At 40.3% G+C, this 12,161-nt stretch overlaps 1 protein-coding gene across 1 annotated transcript in view; it reads right to left on the minus strand.

Moving 5' to 3' along the window:
* Positions 1–12,161, minus strand: part of whrna (whirlin a) — a gene marked incomplete at its 3' end in the record, with an annotated part of 154,556 nt that overhangs the window by 22,486 nt on the left and 119,909 nt on the right. Inside the window, exon 5 of the mRNA XM_084382867.1 lies at positions 10,636–10,672. Within this exon, the coding sequence (XP_084238993.1) occupies positions 10,636–10,672 (37 nt within the window). The remainder of the gene's footprint in view (positions 1–10,635; positions 10,673–12,161) is intronic.

A 12,161-nucleotide genomic window follows, 5' to 3' on the forward strand; every position in this document is an offset into this window, starting at 1 on the left:
AAAAGCTTCCAAGCAACTACAGAAAGAACAAGTGTACTGTACCTCTGCCATGTTGTATGCCTTAGACAGACCCAATAAATTTAATTTCTCAATTCCACCAGCGACCCCCAGCTGACAGTACCTTAAGGTCTATATGAAAACTTTACGAGGGTCTCTACACAGCCAGGAAGTGATGATAGCAGACATATTTATTACATCTCTGGACCACTCCACAATGAAGCTGACATATACCTATATAACCCTCAGGGTGACTGTGTTCTGATTTAATCACATTATGAGCTGTAATGTTCCTCCATCAGATGGAGAAGTAAGTGTCCATCATTGATAACAGTAACTATAAAAGAAATGTGTTCAAGTCATGGAGTCAGAGCTAGTCTGCTGCTCGATGACCAGGCTCGAAGCAGCCTTTATCTCTTCACATCGCCAAGAAGTGAAATCAGCCCTGCTTTTATCACAAAAGGACAATCACTATCAACTTCATCAAGGGGAGAAATAGTGCTCCCTTATCACTGCAACAGTTTCTCCCAACCAACCTCTGTGCTTTAACTCTGTGTGTATGTGTGTGTTATTTTGCTCAGAGAGAGGCCACATCTGCAAAATTCTTTCATGCATCAGGAATTATTATTAGAAACAGAATCAATACCTGTGACCAGTTCAGAATTTAATGTTTAAGGCAATTACCTGCTGCTCTTAGAGGACTGGCTGATTTACAGTGTGCAGCCAGAAAACATGAACTTATGGCTACAGGACTGAATGTTAAAGCACAATGTATCTCTTTATGGTAATGGGCGGTGATATTTATCATAAACACTGACTCAAACAGATAATTTGGCATTATTATCAACAGACTATTATTTCATTTTTTATGTCATTTACAGTCAAGTAGTTTTATGCAATTTATTTTTAATTAGTCAAATTATTTAAATTGTCTTTTTTTACGATCGCGTTGCACTCAAACTGTGGGGGGCGCCAATCGCACAAAATGCACATTTTTACATATTGTTGCTCTGTAAATAAAACATAATACAGCTGCAGATATCAGATTTTCATACACTGTGTGGGAGACAGTCCTGATAGCTTCATAGGAAAGCTCATGGAGGCAACTGTGCAAGCTTTAAACAGAGGTGGGGCAGCTAACCAGAATTTGATTCTTGTCAATTTTTCTAGCATAGCATCTTCACCGCATTGTTGTGTGTTGCTGTAATTAGCTGTAAGAGGATCATTGCTACGCCATGAGGCCAGGAAACACCCACTGGTGCTTGACAGTTGCTGAATACTGCTTTGTTACTGGGTTTTTTTCTTTGTACCCCAAAGGCCATAAGGCACAACAATTAGCCCATTCCACAACAATGGTGGGATTTATACTGTATTGAAAGTGTTTTCTTCCATCTCCAGAGCCACGCTGCTGGCATTGTTAGAAACTATAAACTGAACTGCATTAATAACATGACTTGATAGCATTCAAGGACATGTACGAGACCGCGTGTAATGAATGGTGTGATCTCACACACGTGGCAAAGCACACAACATTTACATTTAGGGCATTTAACAGACGCTTTTGTCCAAAGTAATTCATACATACATTCATACTCTAATGACAACTTTAAGATACGAACTTCAATCGTCGAACTTCAGCTCAACTGAAAAAATACGAGAAGCTTGTCTTGTTATAGTCACAAACCTGCTGCTTGGAGACGTTAAGAGATGGCACCCGTTGGAAAGGAAAGACGTACTGTATTACAGCTGAACCTGCCCTGTTCCTCACCTTCACAAAATCGAATCCTGAAAGGTTCAGAGTGAACAAGCCCTATGATCTGACCGGTTATCTCAAATAATCACCCATTAATAGTAAATTAAATAACAAATGTAAACATCTATATGCTCATAGGCTTGTCAGCTAGCCAATCAGGAATAATCAAAAGAGAAACCTAACTGTGTGTGAAATGGAGCAGGTTGTTATGGAGGTCGATCCCAGATGGGCCCCCCTGTCTGGTTTGATTATCTCAATTTGCAAGTGATCAGTAAGCAAAAATGAGTTAAGTGACAGAATGTAACAAGAGCAAGAACGCTGTCGCATTAGAGACACTGCTTGTGTAAAGAGAATGCAGAGTTACACACCTCATAGGCAGCTTTTTAGATAGCAAAAAATCACAACAAAACTAGAGAAAATAAACAATGTCAGGGCCTTAGTGAGAGCTATAATTATTACAAGCATAACCCAGAACCACCTCTGATTTAGCTGCCTAATCTTAACTTGACTCACACATTTGGATACTGTTTGCACTGCTCATTTTTGTTGTCCAAACTTAAATTTAAATTATTTGCAGCCCTGACGTACAGTAAATACTAATTTCGTGAGCTGGATGTGCATTTCTGTGGCACAATTTTGACCCAGTCTGAGAGTGTTCATCATTTCACTCAGGCCAGTGGATTTCATTCAGCCATTATTCACAGAATAATTGTGAATTCCTTGTAGAGAACTTTATTTCTGTTGCATGGGAAATACGATGAATACATCAGGACTTGTGTATTTGGAGTGTATTTTGAAAGTACCTTGCTACTGCAAAACAGAGGCAGTCTTAGAATTACATTTGCCCTTAGCGTTGGAGGGATCGGTTTTCAAAGACAGATTTATTGTTGACAAGAGCAGAACATCTTAAAGGGGAATACTGGTAAGCAAAAATGAGTTAAGAGCTTATGAGCTTTTCAAAATCTGGGCTTATATTTATACATTTACTACTACTACTACTACCTACTTGGAAAAAAGTTGTGGAATTGGTCCAGTAGATCGCCTCAGCTGGCAGCCTGCTGCGATGTCTGCCACATAATCCTTTGGGGCAACTCCAACTGTCAGGATTACTATTAAAGTGCTTGTTTTTTCTTGATCTGTGATTTTTGGTTTCTTATTATTTAACAAAATGTTAAATTACAAAATAACAAACTTTAGACATAACTGTGACTGTCGCAGGTGCCCCAAAAGATTGCATTGCAGCCATGTCACGGCTGCCAGCAGAGGCGATCTGCGATCTGCTGGATACATTTTGGCAAGTATGAATCATTTACACACCCAAACATGTAAATATAGGGCCCAGGTTTAAAAATACCCATTTTAGGTTCAGCTCTGCAACTTTTAGATTTGAGTAACAGCAGTGTTAATCTTTGAGTACCTTCAGGTTGCAGCAAGACCTTTGCAAGCTTTTATTTATGTCTGGTCACTGTATGTGCACTCCTGCTAACAAATCTGTTATTTTCATTGTCTTATGTCAGTACATCTATAAACTGTTTACTGACCGTTGTGCAACCTCAACCTCAAATCCCAGTGTACCTTTAACTTCAAGCAATCACAGTCAATCAACAAGCAAATTAGGTTTGACTGACAAAAGCAATATTTACCCTTGTTATTTGCTGCAATGCATTTTGTTGTCTCTCAAACAACATTAATTCGCTCTAGACCAGTGCCCAAATGGGGTCAGAGCAGAATTAATGATTGAGAATTGCTTTGTGACCTATCCTTAATTAATTAGCTTATCGGTCTGGCTTGGCCTTTGGGCTGCAATTACACGATGGAGGGGGAGAGGGGGGAGAGAGGGGAGGGTATTTGGAAAGACAGAGGATGTAACCACTGGGATGAGCTGAATCTGCAGGCATTATTCGAGGAAGAGACGACCAGAAGATGAAGAACATTATAAGAACAAAAATCACTTGGTTTGTTTAAGCAGCATAATCACCAGCAGATCATTTAAAGAGAGATTAATATCCATGCTGAGGACGTGCTGTCATAGTGTGAGGTTAACAATGGGGGTCGACTGTAACAGAGGCTTTCTGACTCACACAGAGGAGCAGCAGGGCTGTGAGTTATCACCTCCTTTCTTGGTGCTGAGCCCTAAAGCCCTGCTGCTACATATCTTTCCCTCTTAATGCCCTTTCTTTGCCTCTGTGTGTGTGTGTGTGTGTGTGTGTGTGTGTGTGTGTGTGTGTGCCTTTCTTTCTCTCACACACACACACACACACACACACACACACACACACACACACACACACACACACTATCATACAAGCACATTTGACACAAGTACAGAGCAGCAGCCAGTCCACCTACGTGCACTTTAGTTGTCTTGGCTTATTCTGAGCTTTTACACTTACTGACTCTCATAATAAAACTGTGGTTTTCATCATTATTTTCCTGCACTTTTATGCCTTCAGAGAGCACTTGCTGTTCTTACAAGATTCTTAGAGATTTCTAGAGCTTCCTGTACAGCTGTGTACTTTTTTCATTAAGGCACCTGAAAAACACTGTCAAAAGTGTGAGGACACCTGAACATCACACTGGGTGATTGCTGTGAACATCCGAAATAAACATGGGCAGTGTTTGCAATCACATTTGGTGTTTCAGGTCATTACAAAGGTGTTAGATGGTATAGGCCATGGCCCTGTGCGCCCGATCAAGTTCTACACCAAACTGTGAGAACCATTTTTTTATGGACGTGGCTTTGCGTAAGGGGGGCATTGCCACGTTGAAACAGGAAAGGGTCAAACACAAACAGTTGCCACAAAGTTAAAACAACTGAATTCTCTGCTCTAGGTAGGTTGCACATACGAGGTGAAAATTTAGCTCGCTAGCTAACACGAGCTGTGTTAATTTTTAATGTGTAACGTCAATCTTTAATGTAATGATAATGACGCTAACCTCCTGTAGCAGTGGTTGGGCTTTTAAATTGATGTGCTTTTGAAAGTAGTTAACCTAACATAATACCATACCATAAACGTAACTCTCATAATGCAAATAATTAAACATTTTAGATATCAGATACTGAGCATAGATTTTCAGTACTCTACTAACCAATGAAAAAAACTTTGCTACTGTCCTTCAGGACTATGTGGTTGTAGTTTGATCAGATTTGGTTGACAGCAGCATCTTCCTGGCAACTGATCAAATAATCCAACAACCAACATCAGATTCTGATATTTTGTTAAATTCTCATGTGAAAAAACCAATATGTTTTTAGGTTTGTCAGATAATAGTATATTCATGTTGTATCTAATTGCTCGTTCAGAAGCTGATAAGGGAAATAGAAGCTATAAAATACAACTGCAACATGTGAAGACGAACAAAAAGGCATCAATAAGAAACCTACAACAACCCAGCAATAGACACATTCACTTACACACGCATACATAAAATACACGTACGCATAGCCACTCACTCGCAGGCACATGGAAATGCATGCAAAGATACACTATACATGTATGCATTAAGATGTACACACACATATAAACGCACGCACACACACACACACACACACACACACACACACACACACCGCTTACGATTGTTTCATCTGGGAGATAAACAGACCCCATCAGCCAACATGTATTTCATGAAGGTCAGTCTATAGGACGGGTTTGAAATGGAAACACAGCATGGTTCAAACAGCATGATACAAGACCAACAATTTCACCCTGTTGACACCTTGTAATAACAGTCATAGCAAAATCACTTCAATGACCATGAGGCGTTTGTGTACTGCAGAGAGATTGTAGAGGACAGAGACAAAGGTAAAACTGCTGCTTTAAAGATATTGACACTGCTAGACAAGGCACACAGAGGACCTGCCACTACTGTGCTGACAGTGTTACTTCTAGTGGATATAGTAATTAACATGGTGACAGAGGAGGAAGTTTGGTGAGGTGGAATAAAGAGCAACAAAGCCCGCATGGGGAGGTGGACGGTTGAGTTAAACAAGCACATGACTTCCATTCAGGAAGTCAGTTTAATAATTCAATAATTAGTTTATTATTATCCCTTGTGGTTGTATGAGTCACAGAAAAAACAAGACAGTGATCTTTTGTTTTTGGCATTGTGTCTTCAGTTTTTTGACAACACAGCACAAGAAAACTGGCCTATTTGTACGCTTCTTAAAGCAGATGTCTGGGTATATACACACCACTTCTGCACTGCTCTCACGCCTGTTGTAGCTAGTTCCACTGACAGTGGGAGTGTAGGGGTCCAGCAGCCGCTCTGTTAATGGCCTGCATATGTTATGTGTTCAGTGTAGCCAGTCTGTAAGATGTGAACATTTAAACCTGCTCAGCATCCACATTACAGCATGAGCATCTTAGCATGCTAACAGAATTTAGCTCAAAGCACTGCTGTGCATAAGTACAGTCTCACAGTGCAGCTAGACTCTTAGTCTTGATAATACATATATAAGAAAAAGTGTAAGAAGTACTTCAATCCCACTGCTGCATCAGACACAGGTCAAAGCAATGAAATATTTCACTGCAGCAATAAACCAGTATGGGGGATTACATATGGCAGACAAAGCTGTCCTCAAACCGATACTTTAAAGACTTGCCTCAGGGCATGATAACCTTTCTGGCCTGACTATAAATATCTCTTGAAGGGAAAAAAGTTGAATTAGTGCTATTTGTGAAGCCCAGGGTCACAGCATATACTGTTACCATGAATTGTCAGGCTGAACATGTCCATTTTATTAACGGTGCCAACTGCCCTGATCTGCTGTACATAAAGAAAATAAGGACTAAACTGTCGAATAAATTTAATTAGGTAACCGATATTATTGTCATTGCTACGGTGGAAAAGAGAGGAGAGAATCAAAGAAACATGAAGCATGAAAGCAATGATAATGATTTCCTTTGAATATCAGGGTGAGCTTGGTCTCTGCTCTCCCCTCATTCAGGTATGTCTAAGTGAACTGTCAGTGTAATGTCTCACATTTGATGAGACTTTTATATGACAGTTGCTTTAAAACCTGAGTGGATTGCACACCGTCTTATAAAGGTTGCTGATCCCCAACATCACTTTAGCTGAGAAATCAGGATGGGCTAAAAACGCATCAGCATGCATGTGTTGTCATTTTACATTAGAATAATGGAAGGATGGGTGAGGTTATTTTGCATGATCATGAATCAGAAATGTTATGATATGTCTGCAACTAAAGTCGTGGTCAAAAGTTCACAAACATTTGTAAAGAACATGTATATTATGGCAGTCTTGAGCTCAAATGAGTTCTACAACTCTCATCTTTCTGTGATGGAATGAGTGGAACACGTAGTACTAGACAAAAATATACGACCAGCAACTTGGAAGATCAATATTGGTGATCATAGAAGGTTGTGTCAATCAAATTTTCTTTGTAGCATGGCCTTTTAAGTTCTTCTGAGTAATTATCATTGATTTTCTGGGCCCATTTTAATAGGACCTGTTTGATACAGCCATTAGACTCAGCCAGAAACACTACAAAGGGAAAGTCTAAGGAGCTCAGCATTGATCTGAAAGAGTGCATTATTGATTTGAACAAGTCAGGAAAGTCACTTGGATCCATTTCAAAGCAGTTACAGAAGAAACACGGCTGCCACAAATTTAACCGAGTGTCTTAGGTTGCCTAACTGAGCTGGTTTCATAAGAAAATAATAAATGGGACATGTAGACTTAATGTTAGTGCACTGAGCAGCTACATACTTCTTTTCATTTCCTCTCCCCACATATCACAATCATGATGTTACGATGGTCAGGGATTAGTAGTCGATGGCTGAAAGCACCAGGCTAGAATTGAGGTTTTGGAATGGTCTTCCCTAAAGTCCTGACTTGAACCTCTTTGAGAACATGTGGACTGTGCTGAAGAAACAAGTCTGTGCCAGGAAGCCAACAAATTTAGTTGAACTCACCGGTTCTGTCAAGAGGAGTGGTTAAAAATTCAGCTAGAGGCCTGCCAGACACGTGTGGATGGGTATCGAAAGCACCTAATTGAGGTGAAAATGGCCGAGAGACATTTAACCAAATATTAGAATTATAAATTAATTTGGTCATATTATCAGAAGAAAATTAATTATTGAACCAAAGTTCATGAATGTTTCTTGTGACAAAGTAGTGCATGTTCCACTCATTCCATCACAGAAAAATGAGAGTTGTAGAAATCACTAGAACTCAAGACTGCCATGATATACTTAAGGGAATGTAGAGAAATATCAGGACTGTGAGAGGGCACGTGTGAAACTTCTGAAACAAGACACAAGTCAGACAGTACAGTACAACTGCAACATCAGAGGCTCGAACTGAACCTGGGACCTTTGTTACCCTGATTTCACTTTGAACTGTGAAATAAAGAAGAAATGCTCTAGAATTAAAGTCATCTTAAAAGTATAAAAGGGCAAGGAACATACAGTAAACTAGTATTTCTGACCCTCTCGTCATCTAGCCCAGGTGACAGTCCCACCTTAATAGTTGCAGTGTGGCTCCTCTCACAGCTGGGGCAGTTTTTCATCAGAAGAGTTATTTCTCTGCAACACACTGGATAAGAGACTGGATGGGAAGGCAAGTGTCCTGTAAATTCTTGAAGAGGATGAAAGCAACCAAGTGGTTATGAATTTTCCTGGCTGACTAGAGGAGGCTGCTGAAAAGCTTTCTCACACCAGACCATCACAGAGTGTATTGCTGCTGGTATTCCAGGCATGAAATCCTCACATCAGATTATTCACATGCCGTTGTAGCTGCAGGGCTTTGACTGACACCGATAACATGCTGTCATAGTACGAGTATAATCTAAATGTTAACAGAGATATTGGTGCAGAAAAATTACAGTATTGGTTACTAGTTCAAATGCTTTTAAATGACCTGTATGTTTTCCTTTAACAGTGCAATAAATGACTGTCCTTTCTCATTCACCAAACTGAAGAAGCACAAGGCTGTTACATCACCACAACATTTTTCAGTTCAGTGCTGGCATGGTTTAATGCAAAGTAGTGTATATTTTGTTTACGTAAATTAGATATTAGATAAATATGTTTGTCAACAACAACCAAGACAAGACAGCACCAACGTCATTAAACACTGTGACTACAGTATATCAGGATACAATGTATCATAAAAATAAAGTTTAAAATATAAAAACTTAACCAAAAACTATTTTCTTTGACAAAAAGAGAAGATGAAATATTATAGGCTGTGTTTTTCTTTTCTTTTTTTAAATAGAGCAGTTCCAAAACTGCAGCAGGTCAAGTATGTTCTGCATGGGAGACGTTCAGCCTCAGCAGAAGCAGTAGGAGCTTTAGTTCAAAAAGTAGCAAGCTAAAATAAATAAATAAATAAACTTGCAACCATAAACACTAGCCTAGTATGCACCTAACACCTGAGCAGTTAAATGATTAACTGGTTATTTTTGGTATGTCTCTGGTGAGATAAAAATGTTGTGATTATTTGTCCTTCACATTACCATGAAAAATAAATTGGATATGATTTGGCACCAGAATGACTTGCTTTCTGTCTGACTAAGACTCAATTCTAAAAATGGCTGAAAATCAACTCTTACATCAAGTCAATGGAAGGACACAAGTGGAGTGAATTTTTGTGGATGCAGCCTGAGTTGAAGTGAAGACCAGGTAAATGGCAATGTTCACGATGATCTCTAATTGCTTATTAGTTTTAGAACTTAACCATAGAGTTCGTAGGGGTGGTCTATTTAGTTGGTTAGGCGTATGAAGGTTTGTTGGTTTGGTGAGTAGATGGATTTCGCAGCCTGCATATAGTGGAAATACTACAGCATCAACTGAATGTCCAACAGATTGTTTAAACTCTCACATCACAGAGCTCCTGGTCAGTTAGCCGTGCACCTTGTACTATCCATCTTAGTTTCTTTGACAAAATGGGCAGGTAATCACAGCTACAGCTGTGCGCACCAGTGCTGCGTTGTAAGGTAACAGGTCAAAATAAAGTCTATAAATGACTTTTAAACCTTCTTTGGACACAAGTATGGAGGATATGCGTTCCTCTCCCTCTCAGAATACCTCCAACATCCATTCTCTCTCTCTCTCTCTCTCTGTGTTCTCTCTGCTACCGTAAATCGCCTCCCCCCTCCGTCAGGAGTGGACTGTCCATCTGAGCTTCCGTAATGAAAAGCGAGCTCTCCCACTCACCTTCCTCCCCTTCCTCTCACCCTCTTTCTTTCTGTGCTGTCAGCTGCTGTCTCTTCCAACTTTCCTCTCTTTCCTCTCCTTTTATTTCTCTATTGCAACACACACTCTCTTACTTTACAAAGTCACAGAGAAGTCAACAGTAAAAACAGTAGAAGTGCACTGTATGGTGAGTGAATTAAGGACAGCATGGTATCGAGTTATAATAAAATTTGGTCAGCTTTAATGTACTTGATTTTAGATTTTTTTTCTCTGTAGTCACAAAAGACTTTATACTACTTTTTTCACATACATGCAATAGTACTCCTCAAGCCCTGTAAACACACTTTAATGTGTAAAATTGGTGGAGTTACCCTTAAATAGAAGGAGGAAAAAATGCTCATGTTTTAGAAAAATAAATTAAATTAAAAAATGTGTGAACTTTTCTCAGCTAAGACATTGTGATCCAACATAAAAGGTGAGACTTGACAGGTACGACACATTCATTCCCAATCAATGACAGCAGACTGACACAGAGTGATCTGTGACACCACTGACCCCTTGTCACTCTTCAATAACATCTTCCAGGCCAGTGGTGGAGTTAACAGACGGTCTGACAGATACACAGATAGATGATCATGTCCCAAGAGAAACGCTGAACACACACGCACACAGATAATCCTGTATTTAGTGTGCACACATACAATGACTTGTTGTTAATCTCACCTTTCCTGCTGCAGAGGCACCTTTGTCCACCGAGAAGCTGCAGAGAAACAAATTAGGAAGACAAATAATCAATGAGGGACAGTTTAGTCCTTGGCCGCGTTTCCCAGATTCGATCGTTCTTAAGGACTTAAGAAGGCTCTTAAGAAGGGTTCGGCTAAGAAGGAGCGCTAAGATACGGGTTTTTCCCAGATGCGTTCTTAACTGCCTTCTTAGGAGAACCTTAAGATCAAGCCAAAGAAGCTTCTGAAGAAGCTCTTAGTGGGAGCTGTCCACCGCGCTGCTGCTGTGCTGAATCAATCGATGCCAGGCAGATCGATCACCCACCTCTTTATCAGCGCATAAGTGTGTGTGTGTGTGTGCGCGCTGTCAGACCGGGCTGTCCAGGCAAAGAGATCCAACGGCCGTTGGATCTCCGCACGGGGCAGCCGGTACTTTGCCTGGACAGCCCGGTCTGACAGCACGTCCAGTGGGGAGAAGTGCTGACGCACGTATGCATTTATGTAAACCGTCTGGCTTCGCGCACGGCGACGCTGTTGGTTTGCAGGGAGAATGTGCTGTATTGCAGCCGTGGTTTCTCACACGCGCGGACTTTGGCAACGCAGAGTAGCAGGTGAAGCCTCTCTGGATGAGGTTCAGCTGAGTTTAATACATCTGTTCCCTTGATATCTGTGAAATGCCAAAGGGTTGTTGTTTTTTTTATGTGTAGTACTATAAACTATTATATGCAGATGTTGCGGAAAAGTTAAACGTGTAATTCAATAAAAAGTTTTTTTTTCATCTACCATTTTCTTATTTTTTTTTCTTGCGCCAGTGGTCCGCAGTTATGAGCGCATTTCAACACTGAGCATTGTTTTATTATTTCGCAAAGTGGAGGATATAAATTTCCCTGACGCGCTTGATCACTGAGCATTTGGTCGCTAAGAAGGCTGTTAAGAGTGGGTCAGCTCGATCTTACATTTCCTTCTTAGTGAAAGATCTTCTTAAGCTAAGAGCGACTCTGGGAAACGCATCCCTTGTTGGTATGTAAACACACACACACACACACACAAATTCCCCTGTAATACACTACGCACGCACATTTGAAATCACATGGATTATATTCATTGACTGATCATAAATTCAGACTTTGTAAATAAAACATTCCAAATAACACAAATTGCCATTTTCTATATAATGTTACTTTAATAATATGGCAAGTGTGTGGACTACAATGTTAAAATGAATACTCACTCTCTTTCTCACACACACACACACACACACACACACACACACACACACACACACACACACACACACACACAATGTGAAAACCTAACATGCACACAAGGGATGAGCTTTAAGTGCATTCATGGAGCAGTCAGCCGTGATAGTGATTTAACAGTTAATAGTGAACAGCTTATTTCACCGGTTTTCTCACTGAAACTGTCTCACTGTCCTCTCTCTCTCTCTCTCTCCTTAACACACACACACACACACACACACACACACACACACACACACACACACACACACACACACACACACAC

This window comes from Pagrus pagrus (assembly GCF_965226575.1).
Source record: "Pagrus pagrus genome assembly, chromosome: 19".
In the NCBI taxonomy this organism is placed as follows: domain Eukaryota; kingdom Metazoa; phylum Chordata; class Actinopteri; order Spariformes; family Sparidae; genus Pagrus; species Pagrus pagrus.